This window comes from Berkeleyomyces rouxiae (genome assembly GCF_048999995.1).
Source record: "Berkeleyomyces rouxiae strain 22BRR77 chromosome Unknown BrBRR77_ptg000001l, whole genome shotgun sequence".
Classification (NCBI taxonomy): domain Eukaryota; kingdom Fungi; phylum Ascomycota; class Sordariomycetes; order Microascales; family Ceratocystidaceae; genus Berkeleyomyces; species Berkeleyomyces rouxiae.
The window spans coordinates 1,075,643-1,101,737 of NW_027396491.1; the positions used below are offsets into that span (position 1 = coordinate 1,075,643).

Here is a 26,095-nt window from a genome sequence, read left to right on the forward strand (position 1 = left end):
ATAGCATTTTTGCTAAGGATTTGGGGGACTAGGACGAAGGCCGTGTAAAACAAAGCTGCCAGCCACTTCTAGCTACGGTCATGTAAGGGCAAATCTTTGGGGAGTCGAACACAGTATCAAGGGAGGGGCTGCTATATACAGCTTGTATGCATGCTCGTATCATGCATGTGGTTGAGTTGGGGAGAGCTTGGCATCTTCTAGAGACGCCTGGGAGGACCAAGGGAGACGGAGTTTTAAAAAGGAACAGCGAGAGCACATTCTACATGCAGTCACAGCAAGGATGTAAGTCATAACTCTGGCTGTCTGTCCTACTGCAGGCCACCGCGGCCGGACTTGAGCTGGGTAAGCTGCGGGGCGGGGGTTATCAGGCATTCTTATACCGAACTGAGAGTGAGACATGTTGAATCAGAAACTGCAGTCGTATATACATGGGTGACTTTGTATTGTCGGACCGTAAAGAACACTGCGGGGTTGGGACAGCAAAGGTGGCTTTGTGCTAGCAGATGTGCACTTGTTCGGGGGGAAGTTGACGTCCAGAGAAGGGAGAGTTTGGGGCCGCGAGGAGGGCATTCATGTATAAGTAGTTGACTAGCCCGACTCAAGACTGCTTGTGGCAAGTTACAGTTTCATCGTCCATCATTCCTCTTCCTATACCTGCTAGCTTGGTTCTTTCTTATTCCATATTCCACATTAACATCCTACTATCACATAGTTATATCATAGCCATGGTTGCCCAAAGTAACACTATGACTGAAACCGCAACTTCTGCGATGACCACAAGCTCCGCCCCCATGGTGACGAGCCCCAAAGCTGTGAGCTTTGAAGGTGCACCACGCTCTCATCTCTACTGCACATCTAATTAGCATTGTCCTAACACGAGCTATAGACTACTGCGGCCTCAACACGGCTCTATACGAATGGGCCGACAGTTACGACAGCAAGGACTGGGACCGTCTGCGGAGGGTCATTGCGCCGACACTAAGAGTACGTTCTTGCGTAGTACCCCTTTGGCATACATGTAGTCCTCCCCTCATGCTAACGCGCCCGAACATAGGTCGACTACCGGTCCTTCCTCAACAAGCTCTGGGAAGCCATGCCGGCCGAGGAGTTCATCGCCATGATCTCGGACACAAAAGTGCTCGGCGACCCGCTCCTGCGCACCCAGCACTTTGTCGGCGCGACGCGGTGGGAGCGTGTGTCTGACACAGAAGTGATTGGCTGGCACCAGTTGCGCGTGCCGCACCAGCGCTACACCGATGCCAGCCTGACAGAGGTCAAGATCAAGGGCCACGCCCATTCGGCCAACAAGCATTGGTACAAGAAGATTGACGGCGTGTGGAAGTTTGCCGGTCTGTCGCCAGATATCCGGTGGGGCGAGTACAACTTTGACCAGGTGTTTGCGAGTGGCAGCGAGAAGTTTGGCGATGAGTAGATATTGGTTTAGAGGAGAACCAAGGTCGGCGAAGTAGTGCCAGCTGCTACCAGCTGGTGGAGCATATCTGTAGATAGTAATGATCTTTCCAAAAATACGTTTCAATAGCGCGGCTATCATTAATGTGAAGTTCTGCCAGCTGTCATCTTAGATTGTCCACACCGAACAACTCTTCGTCTCCACTGTTTTATAAGCTTAACTGACACCCGTCGACCTGCCACCTGTCCGACAGCTGTGGCGGCCCGCTAACCCTAAGCTCCGTATATCAGTTTCAAACCAGAAGCCGACGTCACAGCGCTACACTTTTCTTTTCAGATTATATCATCTCACGCTCACGAAAGTCTCCGTCGCTAGCACAACCACCTCCATCGTTGCCGTTACGTCACTGGCATCAGCAACACTCCCAAAATACCCTCAGCAAAATGCCCGCACAGGAACCAAAGCTCGACGAAATCCAATGGCGCAGTCCGATGGCTGTCGCCGAGCTTAATGGCATCCATAGCAACACCATCCTTTACTACTTTGCCAACTCGCCCTTCTTCAACGCCACATCCAACAATGCCGTGCTTTTCTCGCAGGCCATGCACAACCAGAACATGTTTCCGCTGATCCAGACCCGTGAGGCCTTCGAGGGCCACCTGCGCACTATGGCTGGCCTCGAGTACATGGTAGTCGAGGAGCCTGCCGAGATGGGCCCCGGAATGGGCACGGGCGTCTGGGTTATCAATAAGCAGATGCGCAAGAAGCAGGCTGGCGAGGAGGACGAGGTGAATGTGCTGGCGACGTACTTTGTGGTTGGCGAGAACATCTACCAGGCCCCGATGCTTGCGGATATCATCAACGCTCGCGTAGTAAGTAGACGCCGGCTATCAGGACCTTCATGGAATCTACTGACTGATGCTTCCTGCAAATTACCAGGCCACCATCACTTCTTCCATGCGCGACATCATCACCAAGTGTGAATCCATTCGCACCTGGGCGCCTTCTCAAGGCCACACATATGTTGCGCCGCCGTCCAAGAAAGATACTGCCGATATGCTTGTCGCCACAGCCACCCAGGGAAGCTCGCAGGCTTCTCAGTCGCAACACAATGTAGTCTCAAACCCCGATGCGAACGAGGAAAAAATGCTCCAGCGCCTGGCTGACGAGTCTATTCGTGTCCACATGCGCTATGGCGGCGATTATATTGACGAGAACCCCATCACTGGCGAGCCTGGAAAGTTCCACCTTTCGTCCACTGGTCGTTCAGCAGCAGCCGCAGCCGCAGCCGCAGCCGCAGCTACTTCTGCAAATGTTGCCGCGCCTTTGTCTACAGTGGCATCGTTGAAAACAGAGGTCATGTCTAAAAAGGACGACAAAAAGGACGCTTCTGGTACAAAGGACCGCAAAAGCTCACAGAAGCCCCGGCGCAGGAAAAGCAAAAGTATTGCTACGACACCGGCTGCTGCCTAGAGAGCGAAGTCGGCGGCGACTAGCATCAATGGCAGAGAAAAGACAGAGGACATGGGAACAGACAGCGTTGTTGGTGTTGTGGAGGGAGACTTGGAGCTACAGGCGGAGGCAGGCTTGCAATCAGTTCTAGCCCCTGAGGCAAATATGCTACGGCTAGAAGCACATGCTGCGCCAGATGCAGGCGTTGAGATTTCGCCGCCAACCCAGACTGATACACCAACCATTCCCGTTTCTGAGGCTGTTCAGTCCAGCTCGCCTGCCATGATAACAACAACTACAACTCCCACCAAGGCCAACACGCCCGTCAAGGCAAAACCAAAAACAGCGATCAAGCTCAAGATACAGCGCAGGGCGAAACCCCCCAAGGCTTCGTCGTCCAAGCAGGCCACGCCAAAGTCCAAGCAGACTTGCTCCGACAACATCTTGCTGGGTGCCGGGGAGGGTTCCGAAGGCGCAAATGTTCCGACTGCGTCAAAAAAGACCCCGAAACGAACTAGAGCCAAGAAACAGAATGCACAGCTACAGGTAGCCAAAAAGTAATGTTAATGAAGAAAAAGCAACCATTTGATTATAAGCTTGAAAAGACAAAGAAAGAAGACTAGCTAGAACCAGTGTAGTATACGCCGTAGAACATGAACACAATATTTTACCCTTTTTTTCCCTCTCTTTCATCTCCCTAGAGCACAACCCATCCCCTGCCTGCTACCTTCTTTTGCTTGACCTTGCGGATCGGCAGCGGCCAGCCCTGGCCTCCGGTGCCTTCGGCACGCAGATACGGCACACACCAGACCTCGCGCTCGGTCGCCGTTGCTGTGCCCACTTCCTTGACAGGCTTGCCCCAACTGAGCAGCGGCGTCGTCTTTGCTATCGTGACTAGCTGTGCGCCAGTGATGTCGGTCAGCGCATGCATGCGTGTCTTGGGCGTGCGATCGCCGCCGATGGTGCCGGCCGCCGCGCGCTGCAGGTGGCCGTAGACCACGTACTCTGGGCATTCAGCGACAGCTAGATGCGCCATGGGAGACGACGGGTGGAGGTAGACCATGCCGGCCAGCGGGTCGTCGCTGGCGCCCATGCCGTCGCTTAGCGGCACGAGCGGCACATAGGGTACGTCGATGGCGCGACGCGGCTTGCGCCGCAGCTCGGGCGGCGTCGGGGACAGGTCGGCGCGCACGGCAACCTGGTCGATGAAGCCGACGGCGACCATCTGCTTGAGCGCGGCAACCTGCTTCTCGCTGGGCGGCGGCAGCTTGTCAGCGACGCGTAGGTTGGCAAAAGCCGGAATGTACTTTTGCAGCAGCGCGGCAATCTGCTTGCGCAGTTGGGCGGCTTCAGTAAGCGCCTTGTAGCGGACAAAGTGGTCGCGCGCCCAGGTATCGGTCGGCACGTGGGCGAACTCGCCGAGAACCTGGAGCAGCTTGATAGCGTCGGAACGCTCGTCGAGGTGGCAGAAGCGGTGGTGCACGGCATTGAACTTTTTGCGCTGGGCTGTGCGCTCGTCGTCGCGGCCATCGTTGAATACGACGCCATCGGCGTTGGGCGTCGGCTCGGGCGGGACCACATGGCTTTCAGGGATGAAGACGTCTCCGACGGACAATGCGGCAATCATACTGATGGTGTACGGCATGCAGTCGTGCAGATGGCCAACCAGAAGAATGCGGGCGAATCGGGGTGATAGCGGGAACATGGACATAGTGGTACCTAGCGGAGTAATCTTATTGCCTTCGGATGTGAGCGCACCGAGATACTCTAGCAGACGCTCAGCCTGCGCCAACATAGGGCGACTAGGTGATGTGGGGAATGGAAAGTTGACGACGTTATGGAGCTTCATGGCCTTGAGCTGTAGCACAACTCCTTCGATAGGCATGCGCAGAATCTCAGGCTGCGAAAAGTCCTCAAAGTCGCGCTCAAACACGGCTGATGAGTACAGGCGGTAGCAATGGCCTGGGCCAGTACGACCTGCACGACCGGCGCGCTGCGATGCGCTGGCTTTGCTGATCCAGCCAATATCGAAGCTCTGGACGCCTGAAAGTCGGTCAAAGCGGCGCTCTTTAGCACGGCCAGTGTCGAAGACATAACGGATGCCAGGAATTGTGAGGGATGTTTCGGCAACGTTGGTGGCGAGAATCACAAGACGGGTGCCTTCGGGGACGGGTTCAAAGACACGCAGCTGCTCGCGCGTGGGTAGCAATGAGTATAGAGGCAGAACCTTCATTTTAGCCGGGGCGTCTTCGTCATCGTCCTCAATATTGAATTCATCCTCCTCCTCGTCTTCACCATCGGTATCGCTGTCATGCACCATGTCATCGATCATCTCGGACATGTCGGCATCACCAAGGTCAATGTCTTCCGCTTCTAGAGGCGCCTCAGAAGCTGTCACCTTGACCTTGGGCGCACTTCCGGAAGAGGTACCACCGCCGAACTTTGCCTTGAGTTTCTTGCTCAACTGGGCGATCTCGTTCTGGCCAGTCAAGAACACCAGAATGCCACCGGGCGGCAGCTTGCGGTGCGCGCGAGAAACCTTTTTGAATACCTCCTCGACGTAATCGGCATGGGTGCGGCGGGAAAAATGTAGTGTCACAGGATGCTGGCGACCCTCTACCTCGAGAACGGGCGGGGGAGTGGGGAACAGCACCGGGTTCTTGGTCAGGTCATCAACCCGCAGCGTGGCAGACATGATGATCAATTTGAGAGGTTTCGTGGCACCAGTCTCGTCCTCATCGGCCAGCTCGCGACGCAACTTGGCCACACGACTAAGCATGCCTACTAGAATATCGGTATTGACGCTACGCTCATGAGCTTCGTCGACAACAATGGCAGAGTACTTGGCGAGTGTGATGTCCTGAGCCACTTCACGCAGCAGCACACCGTCGGTCATGAACTTGACGCTAGTGTTGCTGTCAACCGTACCATCAAATCGGATTTGGTAGCCTACACGGGCGCCATGGTCGGCAAGCTCTTCCCCCACGCGCTTAGCCATACTGACTGCTGCCACTCGACGGGGTTGTGTGATACCAATCATGCCGGGTGTAGGGGACTCGGAGGAGCCGTATCCAGACTCGTACAAAAACTGGGGGATCTGTGTTGTTTTACCGGAACCAGTGGCACCACAAACAACTACAATGTCGTTGTTGTGGATGGCTTCCATGATGCGTTGTTCCTCGGCTACGACCGGTAGTTTCATGCGGGCTTCTTGGATGGGTTCGGATCTGTTCACAGTTACGCTGTACACTTTGCGTTCCAGATTTGTTGTGGGTTGCAGTTCCCGTGGCAGAGGGTCGCTTTCGGGCGCACGAGGAACGAACCCTTCGACTTTGGGGATCTCAAGATACGAAGCCTCCGTGCTGGGCTTGAATCCAAGGGCCTCGTTTCGTTGTTGAAGTGCCCAGGCACGGAATGATGATGAGCGCTGTTTGCTTTCTTCTTGGTCGATTTCGGAGTCGTCACCTTCATCGGATTCGTCTTCAGAGCCGTCTTCTTCCTCTTCCTCTTCATCATCTTCGTCTTCTTCGCCTTCAGATCCGTCCTCATCTCTATCTGATTCGTCTTCTGAGACTTCGCTCTCATCTTCATCATCGAAACCCTCAAAGTCGTCTTCCCCTTCGTCAACAGTCTGAGGGTTGGCGTAAATCAAGGAGTGTTTAGTTGCAACGCCACCACGTTTCTGTCTCTTTTTGAGAACTGGCCGGCCATCTTCGTCAGTTTCAAGGGGCCGCTTGAGACCGGATCCAAGAGAAATTGCTACCGGCTCAGCTGGGGCCTCTTCCTGAGGAGCATCGGAGATCGCTTCAGACTCGGTGGCAGGCTCTACTTCGGGTTCGTCCATATCTTCATCCTCCTCTTCGATCTTGCGCTTGCCCTTATTCTTTTTCCGCGACTTCATCGGCTCGTCCGATTGCAAAATCTTCGTAACTTCGGGGGCCTTGCTCTGATCTACTTCTTCTCGCTCTTGGTACAGTAGCGCCCTGTTGTTGTTACCGGTCTGGATGCCAGCTTTCTCTTCCTGGAGCGCTCTTTGTAGAGTCTGTTTCTTGGTCTCCTTGGCCTGGCCAACAGCGCTCGTCTTGGCAAACAGACTGGTGTCGATCTTGCTTTGGCCCAGCTTCTGGATCAGCATGCGGCTCTCGTCCTTACGCAGCTTCTTTTCGATGTATTTCTCGAGACGCTTCGCCTTCTTGCTGGTGACTTTGGTGCCCTTTTCGGCCAGAGCGGCCCTGGCCTCGGCCAGCTCCTTTCTCTTGGCCGCATCGAGAGGCGTCAGCTCGTCGGCGTTCGGATCGTATGTGTGAACAGCGTTGGCAGCTGCCCGTTCGCGGGCGAGCATCTTGTGCTTGCGCTGCCGCGGCACAAACTTGGCCATTGTGTCTGATTTGGCTAGTGGCTTTTTGGAGGATATTGAGCGTCGATCGTGGAAATTGGGGGGAGTCGGAAACAAGGAAAATTCGCTGAAATGACGCGTTGTGGTCGTCGTCCGTTGTTCAGCAGAAGACAGCCTCTACTTTTATTGCAGCTTGCTGAGCGCAAGTAGTTGCCCAGAAAAAAAAGATGATAAGAAATTCTGCCGTGCTCACCGCTTTCCCTTATCATCCACTTCGGGTATAGTGCGGGGCAAGCTTGTAGCCCACCCATCAGACGTAGGACAACATCAACTCAACGTAGATCATAGAAACAGTCAATCGTTGGTTTTGTCCCGGTAGCTAGCACCATGGAAGCCTCCGAGCCTATCGAAGCCGACTACCCTATTAAGGGCCACACTGTTGTTGCAGAGGTCAATGGCACTCCCACGGAAGCCTGCTCAAGAGTGTTCAAGGACAAGGTTATGATCACACTCTCGCAAGAAGGCCGCCTGGCACAATGGGTAAGCGGCCAATATCTACTATTCCATTCTCGCTGGCTTCTAATGACGTTGTTGTGTTTTTCAGATTCAGGTTCCAATCCGAGCAACACCCGCCAGCATGGCCGGTCTCACCATAACTCACCCACGTCAAGATATGCTTCCCGGCTCCCACATTACGCCTGTCACGCTTCTTGGTGGCGGCGGCAGCGAAAGAGAGGCAGCTGGCCATCTTCTTGCATCGCAAATTGCCAACTATATTTCACTCAAGAGCCCTGAGGACGACCGCACTATGGTGCTGGGCCTCGGCTTGAAGGAGCTTGAAGCCACGCAGGCCGGTCTGTTTGATGTGCTGGAGCTAGTGCAAAAAGTCATCTAGAAATCCAGACATTTGCTCGCCTTTCTACCTTATTACACCTTTGGGGCTTCTTTTTCTGGCCTGGATAAAATTCGTCGATGTTTAGTTGTGCAGCTTACAGTATGACATTGGTGCTGACTAAGCGGCCATAATGTCGTTTTTGAGTAACCTCGCTTTTGACTAGCTCAATCTTATGCAGCATTTTCTCTCCATTCTTGTTTCCAACCCAAAATTCTACCTGCTCATACCTATTACAAAATGGATCTCCTCTCAACGATTCGCAAATCTGGCTCCCGCGGAGGTGTCAACTTTAGCTGGGATGACGTCGCTAAATCATCGCACCGCGAAAACTACCTTGGCCACAGTCTCAAAGCCCCAGTCGGACGCTGGCAAAATGGCAAAGACCTGAACTGGTACTCCAAGTCGGGTGATGCTTCCACCGAAGATGCCAAAGAGCAACAGCGCAAAGACGAGCTACGGAAAATCAAAGAGGCCGAAGAAGATGCAATGGCGCGCGCGCTCGGTCTGCCGCCCCCGGTGCGAGAATCCAGCGGTGCCAACGCAATCGAGGTCAAGCCGCGCGACTCGGACGTCAAAAAGGAAGAAGACGACGACAAGAAGCCCGTACTTGAAACAATCAAAAAGGGCCGCCACACGGACGATCGGCGAGACCACAGACAAGACCGCTCGCACCGTCGCCACCACGATCGCTCAAGACACCACGACGATGACGATCGACGCATAAAACATACCCGCGACTCTAGAGACAGAAGCGACCGCCGTTCCCACCGCGACCGTGGCCGCGACCGGAGCAGGAGCCGGGATAAGAGTGCCGAACGGAGCAGTCGGCGACACCGCGACCGCCACAACGACTTTCACTCGGGCCACAGAAGCCAGAGCCGGGACAGGCATGGGAATAACGGCCCGCGGGACCGTCGCGTAAGACAAGAGCGCGAGCGCAGTCCAAACGTTGAGAGACACCGACACCGCCGGCGTAGCCCTAGTGTACAATAAGGGAATGAGAGGGACAAGGACGTTGGGAACAACGAGACTGTATTTCTTTTTGCGACATCAACTTGGGAATTCACAACATATTCATAGCGCTCGGGAGGCTAACAGCTTACAAATAAAACACGAAATGAACGAGAACTCCTTTTCCCCATAGCATAGTTAGAGCAACGTGCCACATGGAACTTGTATTTCGTGCCATTGAATTAAGCTTTGTCACGCACTCTATCTCTGCAATGCGCCCCCAGCACCAGGAGATACTGCGCCGCTTGCGCTTCCTGCACCAGTACCGCCCGCACTGCCCGGTCCCCCACTTCCACCTCCCCCGGACGCAGCATTTGTACTCCCTGTAGCTCCACGCAGGTTAATAGCGCCGATGCGCGAGACAATATTGCTGCCGACAGCGTCGACCGCACCGCGCGGGCTAGTCAGGGTCGGGCCAGCAGGCGCAGTTTCCTGAACACGGAATAGGCGAATAGCCGTGCCAGCCCACAGGCTCATGGCGCCGTTGGCCATGCGCAGGCGCATCTCGCTGGTGAAGATGAGACCCCACAGCAGCGCCTCGTACCAGCCCAGGGCCATGGGGCCCCACTCGAACGAGTGCACGCGGATCAGCGACGCTTCAAGCCCAATCACAGCGATGCTCTGGATCTGCTGGCGCACCTGTGTGGTGGCTACGTCGGGCGTCAGGTTCTGTCGCGGAATGAGCGCGCCGAGCTGCTGCATCAAGATGAGCAGGGTGTGCAGTGGCAGCTCGGGCAGCCAGCGGTCGATCCAGGCTGCGGTGGGCTCAAATGCGCCAAGCGCATTGCGAGGGCCACTGGCGGGGAAGCTGAAGCTGGACAGACTATTCTGACGAGAGAATGTCGGGGCGCCTGCAGGGAGCTTTCCCCGGGCTTTTTCTGACATACCGCGCAGCTGGACGGGGACTGCGTCTTCAGGGCTTATGGTAGAGCCGGCGCATGAAGGACTATCAGTTGTAGGCGTTGGGCGGTAGTCCTCTTCTGTGTCGGTTTGGTCGACCTCACTGTCCTCGTCGTCTCCGATCTCAAAGGTTGAATCTTCAGGTACGTTCCGAAGACCGGGTGACTGGATGCTGTTGGGTGACTGGTGCTGTTGTAGGAAGCCCAGGTTGCTGTCGACTGAACTCCTAGTTGAAGCCGGATCACAGGGCTCGGTGCTCGCACTAGATTCTTTACGCGAACGTTGGCGCCTTTCAATCTCCTCTTGGCCACTCTCAAGGGTAAAGCTGCGCAAAGCCTCGATACGCTTGCGATGGCGCAATACAGCATAAATAAAGTCGGGATTTTCTGCGTACAAAACGGTTAGCAACGGCCATTCAAATATGTACAAGAGACAAACTTACTATCATATTGGTGTTCGATTATGCCGTTGATACACTCTAACAGCGCTCGGAGAAGATCGTGGTTGGTTTCATTCGCAAGAAGAAAAGACGGCGAGGACATGTAACTAAATAATTGCATGATCTTGTTGCAGGTCTTGGGCGTCAGATTTTGCAGATAGGGTGCCACATTGTTGAGGACAGCCAGCAGCGCTGGATATATGGCTGTGAGGTTTGAGTGACTCTGTGCAATGAGGGTGTATATGGAGTGGATCAGGAAGTCGCTATATGAGCCCCGGAAGCCCGGGATCTTCATAACCATGGGCAACGAGTTATGGTTTTCAAAGCGGCCATTCAGATTGATGCCAAAGTTCTGTTCCACGCTCAGAGTCTGTAGCAGAAACGCGCACATCCGTACAACACCCTGCTTGGACGCATCGTTTCTGTACTCTAGGGCGTAGAAGAGTGCAAGCACAACAAACTCGCGTGACTTTTCCGACTCAACCAAGAATGCGCGAAAGCGCTTGTTACTTTGTGTGACCTCCCAAAAGAGCATGAGAACCTCGGAAACAAATCCAGCCCGGTTCTGGGCTCCTGGGATCAGTGACGTCTTTTCTTGTAATGGTTGGTTCAAGATGCGCGTCATTCCTTCCACTATGAACTCAAAGTCTTGTTGTCGATGGACGCGGCCGAGGAAATGCCGGTACATGTTTTTTGTGGTGGGACAGTCTTCGGGAATGGGATATAAGAGTAAAGCGAGAAGGAGTTGGAGAGAGTGAGTGGCAAGTGCTTGTTTGCTGTCTTTAACAACGAGGTTGTTGTAGGGGACTCGCCAACTGGTGGTGTTGTACTGGAGGGTCTATGGGAAGTAGAGTGAAGGAGCATCAGTCAGCACGTCACATGCAGTACGCAGATATCTCGGCGCCGTGGGAACCTACAGTGTTGAGGAGTGAACACAGAACAGACAGGACGGCCTGTTTATCGGTAGATGTGCACATATACGACAATGTTCGTACACCCCGCTGTGTGAGAGTTGGCGGTGTCATGTACAAGCTTTGACTCGCCAGGACGATCAGCAGTCGCAGAATTTCGCACCGATTGTTTTCAAACTCTTTAGTCGTTGAATTTATGGTGTTGCAGCCCACGCCAGTGCTCCAGATGGCAAACGATACACGGTCTTTGCCTGGTGGTTGTTTCTGCACAGTAAATCCTGAGAAGAAGAGCAACTCTATGAGCGTATCGATGAGTTCTTCAGCTAGCGGTTTGACCTCTTCATAGTCATCTGTGGCTGGTTCTTGAGTTTCTACGGTCTCGCCGAAGATAACCTCGGAGGCCAAGGAGGCCTTCCGAGTTTTCTTGCGCCGGATACCCCATAGGAACTTGTTCTCCCATGAAACTAACGACTCCTCTTCAAATATAAAAGGCAACAGGCGGGTCAGAATGCGCACGCAGTTGAGAATGTCACGTTCAGGCGCATATGCGGTGTCTGGGAAGGATGGATGGTGGCGCAACATAAAAAGCCGGGAGGTTGCGACCAGAATCAGGGTCTCGAGGTTTTCGAGGGCGTGGTCGCGGGTGCGACGGATATCGGACGGCGCAAACAGACTGAACACATCTTCAGCTGACTCGGGGAGTTCCCAAAACTGTATGATGCTGAGGTTAACGGACTGGGCGGCAAGGCCGGCGAGCGATACAACGGGAAGCGTCCGGGCAGGCTTACAGAAACCCAGTATGGATCGTCGGCTGGGATGTGGCGCTCCTCGGAAAGGCGCAGAATGCCCTTCTTGAACACGAGCTTGGAATCACTGGCCCCCATTTCTAGCGACTATTCATGGTGCGCCGAAGGGGCAGGCGGGGAGATCGAGTGCGTGGAGCCCGGCGGCGAGAGGCGAAGAGAAGACGTCGGCTTCAGAGATTAGGATTCCGGGGTCAATATTCAAAGGTTGTCAGTAGTAGCGTGGAAGAAGCTGATTTACATGGTGAATCTTCCATTGCTTCAAAGCCCACAGCAGATCGGCAAGTCGAGCAAGCCTATTCGTATCAAGAGCCTAGCTCTGGCTGGCCGGTTGGGGCTTAGTCATCCCATAGTCTGGGGGCCACTAGGGTTATGGCGTAGCTAGAGCAACGTACATTCAGACGTAACACAACATGCAAGCAACTAACTGTGGACAGATGGGCTTAGAAGCAAACATGTGAGCCTCTACCACCCAGAGGAGTCTCGATTGGTCTAACTTTATGAATTTCTAAAGAGAGAAGATTTGAATTCCATGAGACCCTTTAACCAGCTGTGCTATACGCTACCACAAGCAAGATAGTCAAGTACACACGGGCGTCTATAGGGGACTAATCGAAGCTACGTTCCACGTTTCTATCATATTCATATGCATCCTAGGCAAGCCGTATCGATTTAGAGCTTATATGCCTCTTTACTGACCCCAGTTGCCGCTTTGCCGCCGGCTCTTCTCGTACAACCACTTGCTGTTAAGACCAACACTCGCTCTCTTGCTAGCTGGGCTAGGCGTGCCAATATCTGCGAAAAGACTGTTGGACGAGCTGTTGCCTGCTCCAAGTAGCGGGGTATTGGAGCCAAAAGAGGGCCGCCGGTTGCTCGAAGTGCTACTACCCAAGAACCCAAGCTTGGGCGTGCTGCTGCCAGTCTTGTGTTGCAGTGGGCTCGAAATGGGAGAGAACTGCGCAGACTTGTGTTGCAAAGGACTGGTGATGGGCGAGAACTGCGAGTTCTTCAGCGGCGACACGGCCGCAGGGCTACCACGGCCAGATAGAGGAGAGCCATTGTAGCTAGCACGGCTGTTGGCAGAATCGGCCATAGAGGGGGTGCGCGAGTAGCGGGGAGGGGTGTTGAACTTGGTCTCGGCGGAAGACCCTGCCAACAGCGGGAGGCCGAGGAGCTGGCGCTGCTCATTCGAGAGCGGTATATCGGTGAGATTGTCGGTCGGGCGCACAAGCGGTAATAGCGCGAGGCCTATGTTGGCAATGGGCCCAGCATGGAGGATGGTAAAAGCCCAGGCAAAGTAAGATCGCGTCGAGCGTGAGAGGCTGAAATTGGAAGAAAAGGTTAGCGATACGGCACAAGAAAATGACAAGCCAGCGATGTTCAGACGGAGGCGGGCAACATTACAAGTCAAAGTTCAAATAAGTCGCCACAGAATACTCAACGGCCCAGAGTGCCAGTAGCATGCCCGCGCCCAAGGCAACCTGGCGCATGTTCTTTTCGGTGAACGTTGAGGCATTGCGGCGGCGTTGGATCTCATCCAGCTGGGGATGCTTCCAGGTGCCTGGGCTTTCGGAGACTGGCGGCGCAATAACAGTCCGTTTGACAGGAGTGGTGACAGCAGCATTTACTTTGGAGCGGGGAGTAGTTGATGACATGGTTGCTGGGAGATGCGCTGTAGCGGACGCGCGTCAATGGGTGATGGTGGAGTGGCTGCGATGTTCTGGTGTTTCGAGGATGGATGGTGCGGTGAGACTGGAAACAATAATCAAGGGTTAGCCACAGATTGGACGACAAAAGACCAGGCATTTGCTGCAAAGAACAAGCAGCACCGGCCGTGGCGGCAAAAACGTACCAACTTCCCGAGAAGTCAAGATAGTCGCTGGCAGTGCTGTGTAGTTGGTATCGTATCGCCGGGATTGCCCAGGGCTTGCGGACCAGAAGCCCTTGATGAATTTGTTGACAGCCGAAGCTTCTTTGGAGCGAGCTGCATGGAATATGGAATCACAATTGGGCCTGGGTTTCTCGTCGCGGGTCGCTGCATAGGATTTCGCTGTCGCGTCTGGCCGTCTGTGGCGTTCAGCAGGATTATTGTGGCACAAATGTCGTTACGCCACATATCGCGATGGATTCGATGTCTTGCAGGCAGTGCCAGTCAGACATTCGTAGGTCAACAGCCGCGGTTTATTTGGTGATCTCTTTTGGGCATGTTTTTTTTTTCGCACAAAGTAAATCTTTTCATTCAGCCTCGCACACCAAAAGACACAGCATTGCCACATCGAGGCCGTCATATCCTACCTCACAACTGCAAACTCCCATCTGCTTGATCGCCACAACGCACTATCCATCATTCCGCGATAGCATTAGTACCTTCAGCTCAAAGAAAAAGCCTCTGGCCAAAAGCCCTGCTGCCTGTATGGGCCTTTTTGCCTGCCTGCTTATTGACACGCAGCAACGTAACCCGGGCGTTGGTTCTTCAACATTTCTATCTCCTCGAACTCCTCGCCTAGACTCCCCGGCCAGAGTTCCCACACTCTCACCATGACACAATCTCCTGAAGCCTCTGACGCGAGTCCGACCAGCTCGCCCGCCCCTCCGGCGCGCACCCACACCAAAACATTCACCACGCACATGTACCACGATGACGACGACTCGCGACTCGGTGAACGCGACTCCAAGTCATCCCGCAAGTCCAAGGGCGGCCAGCGCGATACAAGCCAGAGCACCGTCGGCAAGGTCAAGCACCTGAAGAAGGATGACGGTGATCCGCTTTGGCGCAAAGACATTCAGTACGACTTCCTCCGCGCCATTTTCGACGATGACAGCAAAGTCTTTCTCAACAGCTACGAACCCGAACGCATCGGCATGCAGTGCTTTGCCGATCTCTACATTGATACCATGGCTCGCAGTAGCAAGACCAGCAAAGTCCTTCGTGACAAACTTCTCAGTGATCGAGAAGCTGCCAAGGGAATGGCCATGGTCTGTTTGCTGGTCAACATAGGTCGAATGAACACCACCCTCAATTGTATGTCTCCTTGCTCGCCGGCCTTCGGCTCTCCTGCGCCTTTCTGCTAACATAGCATGTGTGACGTCAGTCTTTCCCGAAATGCGCGCCCAACTTCGAACCTATCACGCTATTCCATCCTTACAAGCACATCAAGACGCCCACGCCTACAAGCAGCTTCAGGATGCACCCCGCCTCAAATCCATTCTCAAGGGAGCCGTGGAGGACCGTGAGGAACCTCGAAGCATCATGGAAATCAAGGCCAAGAATGTGCCACGGACCAATCCTGTTAACCTGATCTTCCTAATTGTGCAATCAGCGCAAAAGATCCATGAGCTTCACTTTCCTCTCGACCAGGAGTTCCACGACTTGGTCATGAAGACCAATTACTCAAGTATCACCCGCGCCAAGGCTTTTCTTTGGTTGGCTTGGTTCTACCTAGAATCTGACTTCACCGAAGAGGGCTGTGATGAAAACCCATTCGGTCCTGGCGTGGACTATGGCCTTAATGTCGCCAACCAGGGAATCCCCGCTCTTCGCACCATGACTACCGAAGAGGAGAACGAGGAGAACCTTGATACTCCCGAGGAAATAGAATTTGGCGAAGAAAAGCGTCAGCTCCGACATCGCATTCTCGAGCACGATCTTTCAACTATTACTGACAACAATGGCAAGAGGGCGCCTCGCAATACTTCATCCAAGCTAGTCGATGATGGTCCAGCCATCCTACCCCGTATAAGGCCTAACAAACAAGACTCAGAGCTCGACAGTCCTCGCTCTACTCCTCCGCCACGACTCCTAGCGTCCCGTGTGACTGGTGGAGGCATTGGCGGCTCAAGCCGACGTGCAGGTACGCTCAAGCACCAGCTTCTCGAGGCGGCTTCACCCAGCGGCACCCGCGGCGGTGATCGTGAGCGCGGGGATGATGGTGTTCCCGTTAGAAAGTCTCGACCGCCTACTGCTCACCAACTTGCCGTTGAGCGCAACCGCAACCAGCGCGTCGAGCATATTTTGAATCGTGGTCTGCGCAAAGCACACCACAAGGCGCGCAAATTGCGCCGACAAGAAGGCTCTATTGTCCGCGCACTGCGTCGCATGGAACGCATTGACAACGCACTCGTTCCCAGTGACGACGAAGACGGCGGCCCAACGGTAGTCTTCCGACAGGCAGGCTTTGGTGGCCTGTGTCCACTCAAGGACGAACCGGACGACTTTGGCGAAGAGTTTGCTTCGTACTCGGCATCTATGCGCCGCATTAACCGCAGACTTGGACGATGGTTCCCGGCCCGCGACCGTAGTGTGTCGGTTATTGCCCCTATCAAGCGCGTCAAGCCTATTACTGATGCTATTGATGCAGCAGCCAATGCCGACGCAGCTGATGCAGAGGAAAACATGGGCAACGACACGGCCTTCGACGCCGATGTGACCATGGCCATGGATGAGACCGTAGCTGACGAATCTGTTTGGGAATAATCCTGGGGCTCAAACTGGTAGATCTGTCCCTAGTAATTACTAGACTAGCAAACTTTTTGTCGCACCCGACTTTGCGCCGATCGACGCATTCTGTTAATACCGACTGCCAATAGCCGATCCAGTCGTTTCTTTTCTTTCTCATATCCCTCTCCTTGTTCTCTTTGAAGTTTTTTGGGTGGTCGGGCTCCTTGTCTCTTGTTTGTTTCTTGGTTCGCCTGTAAGGTTTCATGTTCTAGATCTGGTGCTTCAGTGCATCAATCAGGCGTTTAGAGTGCTATTGTTTCGTTGTTTGTCCGTGGTGCCGGGCTGAGGATCCGTTGATTATGTCCGTCCGGAGCATTTACGACCTGTGGCGATGTAAAGCCTTGGAAGCAACATTTGGATGGTGTATTGGTTACGTTTTTAGGACTCGGTTTATTCATTAGTTAATTAGTTATCTAAGAAACAAGATAGTTACTTGCATTTTGATTTGCTGTGCACTATTTCCAGCGCAAGTACGGGTTGTTTAAAAGCAACCCTAACCACCACAAAGTATAGGGTCCATGCATCTCCAGCTTGGTCATCGTTCATGTTTGTCCCAGAGACAAATCGCCCAACTACCTCCCAGATTTCCGCCGCCTTCGTCCTTGTTCAATTTAGGCTGCCTGTTTCTAGGTGCGCATCGTTTTCGCTTCCGCTCTTTTTCTTTCTGATCGACGTCCCTCGGCTAGACAATCTTTTTTTACTTCGCAGCATTCCCTCCGACCCGTTTGCTTGCGATCCCATACGTCGTCATAACTATATAGTTAGTTACATTAACTACATCACACCTACTTTCAGAGCCCTCCAGCTTTCTCGCTTCGTCGCAACTATCACCAACCCACACAATCTCTCCTTGAGCTCCAGATTCACACTTACGCAACACCCCATAAGGCTCTCACGCAATCACCTGGGCGAGATGGACTATTCCCGTCTTCGGGCGGCTGCTCTCCAGGGCGCTGAAGACGAAGAAGCCGTCACGGTTGATACCCGCGCACTGATAGACAAGGTGCTGGCCCGCTACTCGGGGGAGTGGACGACTCTACGGGAACTTATCCAGAACGCTGCCGATGCGCAGGCCACCAAAGTTACCATTCGCTTCGAAACGATACCCTCTACGTCTGTCCCGCTGCCCTCCAACCCGTCTCGGTCCGACATTCTCAAACACACCATCACAAATCACACGTTGAAGCGGCTCGTGGTACAGAATGACGGTGTGCCCTTCACTAATACTGACTGGGGCCGTTTGAAGCGCATCGCCGAGGGAAATCCCGATGAGACTAAGATCGGCGCTTTTGGTGTCGGCTTTTACAGTGTGTTTGCCGACTGCGAGGAGCCCTTTGTAAGCTCTGGTGCAGAGGCGATGGCCTTCTACTGGAAGGGCAATGCGCTTTTCACAAAAAAGTCCAAGCTGCCGGAAGACCAAGCGAGCAAGTACACCACATTCGTGCTTGACTATCGCAATGCGACAACGCCCCTGCCCAACGCCTTGTCGGTCGCTCAGTTCATGGCCACTAGTCTGACGTTTGTAGCGCTTGAGAGGCTCGAGTTCTTCATTGATGACTACCAACTTCTCGCTCTTCTCAAAAAGTCGTCACCCTCGATACCTGTTTCAATACCCCGCGACTTGGATACTCGGACCAAGGAAGGCATCATGAATGTCGCGGCCGTTGACCGCACTAGCACTCAGATCGACGCCAGCTACATGGCAGCAGTAAGCTGGAAACCAAAGGTTACAGCACTAGCCAAGGTGACGGAAACCTTTGGCGGGCCCATTGCAGAAAACCAGTTTATCAAGAGCTTCTTTTCCCGCCTGACGTCATCGTCATCATCTTCTACACAAAAGCCCAAGCCAAGCTCTAGCGAGGAGGTTGCTGCGGGACAAAAGACACAGGCCGATGACATCACCACAATACATAGCTCAACTATTTTCTTGCGCGTCACGGCAGCAAAGGTTCAGACCAAAGTGACAGCATCGTTCTCGACAGAACTTGAAAGAGCCACTAAGAAACCTCCGCCAAAGGTGGCCAAGCTCGCCATCCTAACTTCGACCTACGATGAGACCAAGGCCTCCGAGTCGTCCTCTAGCTCCAAGGAGATTGCCGACGTATTTGCCTCAGTCCTTCCCAGCAAAAAGCCCGGCGGCCGCATCTTTATCGGGTTTCCAACCATGCAGACAACTGGAGCCGGTCTTCACATTTCTGCACCGTCGGTTATTCCCACCGTCGAGCGTGAGGCTATCGATCTGAATGCCAGATGGGTGCGCACATGGAACATCGAAATGCTTCGGGCTGCCGGCATCATAACGAGACTGTCGTTCCTCGATGATATGAACACACTAGACCAGGCCTTCAAAGGGTCTTTGCCGCAGAAAGCAAAGAACATGGACGAGCATGTTGCCAATTTCATGCCTGAAGCACTTCACATCTTGAAGACCTATTCGTTTGAGGATTCAACACCAAACAGCCAGGTCTCCCAAATCATCGACGAGTCGTTTTGGACATCCTTTAGACGCCCATCTGTGGACATTTTTTCCAGTCGCGGAGTGCTTCCCACAGAAAAGATCCGTATTTCAAATCAAGAGCTCTCTAGATTTGTCGATGATATTCCTGTGGTGCCCGAGCCCATGAAGAATAATGAGTTTGTCAAAAAGCTCATCTCCTTTGGCCTGATCCATGGAATTACCCTACAAGATGTGCAAAAGGCACTGGAAGCCAAAGCTCTCGACAAGACACAGCTTGGCCACTTTTTGAAATGGATGGCGCAGGGCGTTCTCTCAGGCAAAATCGACCACCGCAACAAGCTGAGTCTGTTGGAAGTCGCCGTGGCCAGTATCAGTGACAATGAGCCCGCCCAAGGCGCAATAATTACTCTCGGCGCCATCCGCAACTTTCTCAGCACAAACCGTATCCCAGCCGGCATGCCGCTTCCACCATCAACCTTACCTTTTGCTTTTACCCACAGCCTAACGCCCATTGAGCTTGATGCTCTAGGGTGGGAGCCACTCGAGATTATCACGTGGGTGCGATTCTTAATAGAGTCGGCACCCAGCAGCCCAGAAGAACAGAACCTTCTCAAGTCGCCCAAGTTTGCAGTCTCGGCCTTGACTGTCATGTCAAAGAACTGGGAAAATCTTACCAATGCCGACCGCACCCTCCTAGCAGAACTTCTGAAGAGATACGCGGTGATGCCGACCAAGACTGGTATGAAGAAGCCTACTGAATCCTTCTTCCCGAATGTTAAAGTGTTTGACGATCTTCCTGTCATTCAGGGATGCTCAGGTCTTAAGGAAAAGTTCCTCGTGTCAATTGGCGTTCGCAAGACTGTCGACCTCGAGACAATCTTTGGCAGATTACTCAGCCCTACGGCCGATGGCGACCAGAAATGGAGTCACGTTGAGCTCATTCGTTACCTTACATCCGTCAAAGACGATATTCCCGCGGATGATATGCGTCGACTGAAAGCATCGCGCATTGTCCCTGCTGAGCTACCCAAGACTGACTCCAATGCTGATACGCCCGGAGCAACCACAGCACTGTACAAAGTTTCTGACCTTTTCGAGCCTGTCGATACCTTCCGTGAACTCAATTTTGCAGTTATCCAGTGGCCCGGCAATTTGCGGTCCGGCAGTGCCGAGAGTCGCTTCCTGGCAACACTCGGTATGAGAATGGTCCCAAGTGTGCCGGAGCTTGTCTCCCTAATGTCTAGTCAAGACGCAGTGTTGAGGGACAAAGCTATGAAGTATTATATTAGTAACTTTGCTATTAATGGCTACTCGGCTTTCGACTTGAGCTCGACGCCTAAAGGGTTTCTTCCTGTTGAAGGCGATTCCAAGACCCTTGTTGCTCCAAAGAACTGCTTCACAAATGAGGCTGCAGCGGTAATGGGCTTCAAAATTCTGCGGCGAAACCTTCACGCCTATGCTATTGTAAGTCAACTCCAAAACTCATTAAACCCTTGTTCAAATATCCTAACCAATGACGTCATTAGCAATTCGGTGTGAGTCGTGATCCACCCCTTGTGGATTGTATTAAGTATCTAGTACAAAACCCCCCACGGGATTCTAGTCAAGCCACTACCCTCTTCAGTTATTTTGCCATGCGACTGAATGAGGTACGCGAACCTTATCTGTCTACTCTCAAGCAAGCAAGCATCGTTCCTGTCTCTAAGGATCGGCTAGGCGCTCCCCGGGACTGTTATCTCGGGAATAGTTCTCAGTATTCTGAAATTTTCGACTTTGTTGACTTTGGCTCCGAAGCCAACCGCTTCCTTTACCACTGTGGTGCTAAAAACGAGCCGACGCGCGCTGAGCTTGCCAACTTTGCTTGTGACGAACCGGCGAGACTACTTAGCATCTTACAAGCAGAAAAGTATCTGAGTCTACTCCGCAACTTTGCTGAAAATGCAGGTGAGCTCCAGGGGGACAGGGCTTTGTGGAAAAGGATGCGTACGTCCTCGTTCTTGCTGGGCTGGAAGCAAATCACGTCGGGCAAGGAAGCTGAAGACGACGAGGAGGACGTGGCACCTATCAAACAGTACAAACTTGGGTCCTCTGCAGATATCGTCATTCCAGACGATTTCATTTTGTATCGTACGTTCAAGACGGAGCTGATTTGTGCTCCCGAAGAAGACATCCTCGAAGTCTTTTACTCATCCCTTGGCTGTTCCAAACTCAAGGCCTGTGTGCAGGAGGACTTGCGCATCGGCGGCATGGCACCCAAGCAAGAGATGGCGCAAAGGTTGCACAAGCATGTCGTCGAACGTGCCAAAATCTTTCTATACGAGTACACTAGCGACAAGCGGGTTGCCGTGCGCCATGATGCAAAGTGGCTGGAAAAGTACCTGAGCGTGGCCATTGTGCAGTCTGTCTCCCTGCGTCGCACTCTGAATCGCGGACGCCCAATCACGCATATCGAGAAACGATCAGCAGCAAGCTCTAGCAGTGGCTCAGGGTGCACACTCTATGTCGCTGAAGGCGGAAAGCCCGATATGTATCAAATTGGTCAGGCCTTGTGCCAGATTCTCTTACATAAGCAAAACCAACAGGCATACATCTTCTTTGAACCCTTTTTGACCCTAGACCTAATGGGTCTAAAGCAGAGAGGCTACAATGTTGATCGTATCTTGCGGGCAAAGGCAGCCGAGGCACGTATCGCCGAGCAAGAAAGACAACTTGCTCTAGAGAAAGAACAAGAGCGTATTAGGGAACGTGCCGAGGAATGGAAACGAGCACAGCAGCAGCAATCTCAACTTGCGGGTAATGCCATACCAAGCAGTCCCCAAATGCCGGGTGGCTTTGATGACGATGTTGGCAACAATGAACCCCATCACTCACACCAACAGCAGGCCCAACAACCAGAACAAGAACCAGAAAGAAAAAGCCGCAGTTTATTCTCGACATTATCCCGCCATCTTGGCTTTGAACAAGACGGCAACGATGAGGCTAATAACTCGAGCAAGAGGGTTGAAGCACCCCCGCCTCCCCAGCCAGCTAATCCCGGCGGTAACTCGTCCGGGCCTACAACAGCCAATGGCCCACACGGAGGCCAGGACGAAGGCAGGGTTCTCAACCCAGCCGCTTTGCAGCAGAACCTACTCGATGCAGTCAGGTCCACCCGCGCGCACGGTTCCAACGAACTGCAAGCGCCTGCGTGGGCCGGAAATGTTCAGGAACAAACGACGTACTGCGACTCGGCGAGTGGACACGATCTTACCATCGCAGCCGAGTCATCCAAGGGCATGAAGGTGTACATGGACCGCAAGATCCCGAGCGACACTGTCTCTTCGATCCTAGGCACGCACAACGGGGCAATTAATGTGTTTACCAGGCTGTTGCTGGACATTGCCAGCGTCTATACACTGCCGGCCCACGTCATGCACATCTACTACGACCAAAGCGGACCGACCATTGCGTTCAATCTCAACGGCAGCATCTTCTGCAACCTACGCTACTTTCTCCAGTTACACTGGGCTGACATGCAACCTGGCGCCGACACGCTGAAGAAGAACGAGGTTGTCTTTTGGTGGTGGGTTGTCCTAGCCCATGAGTTGTCACACAATCTAGTCAAGCAACATGGCGCATCACACACTTACTACACCCAGGCCTTTATTCAACAATACCACTCAGCATTGCTGGCAAAGCTGGCTCAAATTCCCCAACCACCAATGCAGGCTCAGACTCAAGCACAAGTTCAAGAGTCTTTGCCACCTCCGCCAGCTTACACGCGAGTGCCTGTACAGCGGCCATCGACTTCACTCTTGGATTAGTTTTCTGGTGATAACGGAAGCTGATGGCGAAGGGGAATATAGATTAGTTACAAGAGATCAAGTTCATCTTGTGTAATTATGTATCTCGCAACTTGCCATTTGGGTTAAACCCTAGTACGTGTAATCAAAGCCAATGGTTAGAGATGAAGAACATCTAGACCCTTCAATACTCTCAACTTCACCGACTCGGCTCAAGCGAGAAACAAGAGGAATGGTGTTTTCTAGAATGGGATAGCCAAAGCACTACAGCTGGTCTCCGCCTGGCATTCGTCTAATCCATATAGCGCTGGACATGTATGCTTGTATTGTAATAAAGAAGGGCGCAGCAGGAAGAGAGGAATGAGAAGGGTGCCTTTTTTGTCGTACGGTAGAAAAAAAAGAGTTCTTTTTTTTTTCTTCTTTTTTTGGCGATGAGCATCCAGAAGAGGGGAAGAAAGGTTTTTGGGCCGAGCTATCAGATACGAATTTTCACTGCAGAAGGAAAAAAAATCAACGAATCTGGCTGGGCACAGCTGCAGAACATATGCAACAGAAGATTGTGACGACATACGCAGCACTGCAACACTCGCTACGGCGTGTTAAGGCACGTTGGGTCGCGATTCCAATGCTGACGGCTGCTTCGAGTGATGACTATTAGGTCTTCTTAGAACTGCTCATTTTGTGCGTTGTGCGCGTTCTTCTGGGAGGTGAAGTTGATCTGTCACAACACTTGGCTCACCAGGTACAACCGTCCGTGTGTGCCACGAACATGCATCAGCTCGCTTTGGGGCGAATATCTTGCCCAACGGATGCAACACAGCGGTCGGTCTACTCTTGGAGAATTGTGTACTGGCGAGAGGCTGCATATGCTAAATTAACATGTTCTGGCTCCCTTTCTGTGTCTTAGCAGCTTGGTGTTCTGCCTTATGTATGAGGCTCATCAGTTTCCATGAACTTCCCGGTCCGGTCAAGGAGTTGGCAGAACGACAAAGTCATGCTCGGGACCGTTCTCTCCATCCTCTCCTCACGTTGTTCTCCCATCCCTTCTTTACCTTGGCGGCGGGATAAAAAGTCGCTTGGGCAGCGATTTCTGTCTGTTCGCAATCCACAGTGTATTCAAGGGAGGAGGGCCAGCAAAGCCTCGGAATGGGGCGAAAGCCCTGAGACACCCCGATATAGCAGCGCACAACAAAGGAAGGGAAACGCCGCATCCCGGATAGGCCTGTCCAAGGCCTGGCCTGCTATCTGTAGCTCATTTTCATCAGGAACCCAACAGCATGGCGGCGGATACATCTACTGGCTATTCTAGGTTGCAAATCAACAAGTAGGACAAACAAAGTATCAAGGAGCATTTGAGGCATCGCGAGGAGAGAAGGGGTCGTCTATTATGCTTCAATAAAGCGCTGCTGTCGCGTGGAAGACATGGCGATCGGTACATAGCTGTAGAGTTAAGGGCCTTAGTTAGCTGGGCCGAGACTCGGCAACCGACTCTGCTGAAAGTCACCGCGTTCAATCGGATGCGCGCTGGCTGTAATGCCCGGGCTGTAGATCACTTTTTTTCATGACAGAATGTGATTTGTAGGTGCATATGTACCTACATGCGCGGTCAAAAACGAAACAGTACAATGGCGGGTTTATCGCATAACAATGGCTTGTTTTGAGATGTTCCTCGCCTCCACGAAACGGCTCTGCTTAGCGACAAGCCAGCAAGGATATACGCCATTGCAGTCTGGGGTAGCTTCTTCACGCTAAAAGCAACATGCATTTTTACACCGAGGTCTTGGGGTTACGCTAGTATCCACTTGTCCCACGAACTCGCCGTTGACCCTAACGACCGCCCCACTTCATGGCTCACAGCCTACGGCTCGTGGCTGGCAGTTTTGGGCGGTGGCAGCATCATAGCTCCAGGGCTTCTGCCAAAGAAAATATCCCGACGCAAAAGAGCCTGTGATACCGTTGCTATTTATGGCGCCCGCGTTGAGCCCATAGGCCCATGCGACCCCGAGACAGTTGGGCATTTTACGTCTGTGGTAACTATGTTAAAGAGAAGACATATATGTAGTGTGCAGATATGGTCAGCTGCACTACAGGCAACCCCGGAGGCGTTCATTTAGCTCCGTCAGCTGTCAAGCAGTTTGTAGAAAAAGGGACAAGACAATCTGTGGCAAGTACATATATACGTGCGCTTAGCCGGTATACAGGTAATCCACGATGAGACAAGGCAACTGCTTGCAAGCTCTTGTCAACCTCAAAGCGTGAGAGACAATGACCAAGAAACACAATCTAAGACAGCCGGCTAGTCGACAGAAACGACTATCGTTCAGCTGTTGTGCCTGCAAAGGGAGATGATGGCAAGCAGCAGGGCATCCATAATTAGCTATGTGTGTGCTTGTATTTATTTGTAACCATGCAACCAAGGCGCATGTGCATCTGCGCAAAGTAGTGAGTGCGTGATAGGGAGCAAGCCCGCCAGGATCCTCCAGAGCTTGCTTTGCTGTCTTGATATAGCTTTCCAAAAGGGTGCCTTCAAGCGCACTGCTGCCCATAGGGCAACTGCTAGAGCCGTAGCCGTAATTTTAGCACACACGCCCAGACACACATATGACAGGCCGACATGTGGAAGCTGCACATCACCTGTGAGAAAAGAACTGGTGAACCCCATTTTGGGAAAGAAGTGAAAATTCTGAAGGCAAAGGGCAGGCTCTGATGCCACGCCTTCCGTCTATTACCAGCCAATCACCACCGTGCTTCTGCCTGTCTCTCGTGTTGATTTTGTCTTCCGTCTACTGTTGCTTCTCCCCCTCCATCTCCCATCTTCACCTTTCTTTGCTCTCTCCTCTCAAGCATCACCAACATCCGCAATCAAAGTACCGTCGCCCACCACCTGACTTTCCGTTTGTATGTGCTACGTCCCTCCCCCGCCTCGCCTCCCCATGTTTGATTCCTCATTCCATCAATTCCTCCATCTGCATCCTTGCCTCCCCAGCTTCAGGGATTCTTTGTGTATCCCATGGCTGCAAGCTCCATTTTGCCTGCATTATGCTTCCTTTCTTGAGCAAAGCTGCCCAGAGAGCTATCTAGCTCCATGATAGTCAGCTCAGAAAGCTGACGGCGGCTTTTAGTAGTCCGTTGCTATTCCTTGGCGCTCAACCACCTATCCTTGGGTTCCCAGCTCCCCTCATCTTTGGGCTGCCTCAGC

At 52.9% G+C, this 26,095-nt stretch overlaps 10 protein-coding genes across 10 annotated transcripts; 7 read left to right on the forward strand and 3 right to left on the reverse strand.

Annotated features, from left to right (window-relative positions):
* Positions 1-725: 725 nt before the first annotated feature.
* On the forward strand, positions 726-1,432 carry BROUX77_000338 (uncharacterized protein; the record flags this gene model as incomplete). The annotated part of the gene is made up of 3 exons (XM_073748022.1): positions 726-825; positions 887-984; positions 1,055-1,432. 3 exons carry the CDS (start codon positions 726-728, stop codon positions 1,430-1,432), a joined length of 576 nt encoding a protein of 191 aa, XP_073608575.1.
* Positions 1,433-1,854: 422 nt separating this feature from the next.
* Positions 1,855-2,884, forward strand: BROUX77_000339 (uncharacterized protein; the record flags this gene model as incomplete). Its single annotated transcript, XM_073748033.1, has 2 exons — positions 1,855-2,283; positions 2,351-2,884. 2 exons carry the CDS (start codon positions 1,855-1,857, stop codon positions 2,882-2,884), a joined length of 963 nt encoding a protein of 320 aa, XP_073608576.1.
* A 144-nt stretch (positions 2,885-3,028) lies between these two features.
* On the forward strand, positions 3,029-3,424 carry BROUX77_000340 (uncharacterized protein; the record flags this gene model as incomplete). Its single annotated transcript, XM_073748045.1, has 1 exon — positions 3,029-3,424. The coding sequence occupies one exon, from the start codon at positions 3,029-3,031 to the stop codon at positions 3,422-3,424; it is 396 nt and encodes a 131-aa protein (XP_073608577.1).
* A 136-nt stretch (positions 3,425-3,560) lies between these two features.
* BROUX77_000341 (uncharacterized protein) lies at positions 3,561-7,241 on the reverse strand (the record flags this gene model as incomplete). Its single annotated transcript, XM_073748056.1, has 1 exon — positions 3,561-7,241. One exon carries the CDS (start codon positions 7,239-7,241, stop codon positions 3,561-3,563), a length of 3,681 nt encoding a protein of 1,226 aa, XP_073608578.1.
* A 345-nt stretch (positions 7,242-7,586) lies between these two features.
* Positions 7,587-8,094, forward strand: BROUX77_000342 (uncharacterized protein; the record flags this gene model as incomplete). The annotated part of the gene is made up of 2 exons (XM_073748067.1): positions 7,587-7,739; positions 7,804-8,094. 2 exons carry the CDS (start codon positions 7,587-7,589, stop codon positions 8,092-8,094), a joined length of 444 nt encoding a protein of 147 aa, XP_073608579.1.
* A 237-nt stretch (positions 8,095-8,331) lies between these two features.
* On the forward strand, positions 8,332-9,087 carry BROUX77_000343 (uncharacterized protein; the record flags this gene model as incomplete). The annotated part of the gene is made up of 1 exon (XM_073748078.1): positions 8,332-9,087. One exon carries the CDS (start codon positions 8,332-8,334, stop codon positions 9,085-9,087), a length of 756 nt encoding a protein of 251 aa, XP_073608580.1.
* A 219-nt stretch (positions 9,088-9,306) lies between these two features.
* On the reverse strand, positions 9,307-12,239 carry BROUX77_000344 (uncharacterized protein; the record flags this gene model as incomplete). Its single annotated transcript, XM_073748089.1, has 4 exons — positions 9,307-10,391; positions 10,448-11,282; positions 11,362-12,066; positions 12,144-12,239. The coding sequence occupies 4 exons, from the start codon at positions 12,237-12,239 to the stop codon at positions 9,307-9,309; spliced, it is 2,721 nt and encodes a 906-aa protein (XP_073608581.1).
* Positions 12,240-12,849: 610 nt separating this feature from the next.
* Positions 12,850-13,813, reverse strand: BROUX77_000345 (uncharacterized protein; the record flags this gene model as incomplete). Its single annotated transcript, XM_073748100.1, has 2 exons — positions 12,850-13,480; positions 13,563-13,813. 2 exons carry the CDS (start codon positions 13,811-13,813, stop codon positions 12,850-12,852), a joined length of 882 nt encoding a protein of 293 aa, XP_073608582.1.
* Positions 13,814-14,696: 883 nt separating this feature from the next.
* BROUX77_000346 (uncharacterized protein) lies at positions 14,697-16,632 on the forward strand (the record flags this gene model as incomplete). Its single annotated transcript, XM_073748111.1, has 2 exons — positions 14,697-15,180; positions 15,251-16,632. The coding sequence occupies 2 exons, from the start codon at positions 14,697-14,699 to the stop codon at positions 16,630-16,632; spliced, it is 1,866 nt and encodes a 621-aa protein (XP_073608583.1).
* Positions 16,633-17,569: 937 nt separating this feature from the next.
* BROUX77_000347 (uncharacterized protein) lies at positions 17,570-22,917 on the forward strand (the record flags this gene model as incomplete). The annotated part of the gene is made up of 2 exons (XM_073748122.1): positions 17,570-20,578; positions 20,641-22,917. The coding sequence occupies 2 exons, from the start codon at positions 17,570-17,572 to the stop codon at positions 22,915-22,917; spliced, it is 5,286 nt and encodes a 1,761-aa protein (XP_073608584.1).
* Between the last annotated feature and the right edge of the window lie 3,178 nt (positions 22,918-26,095).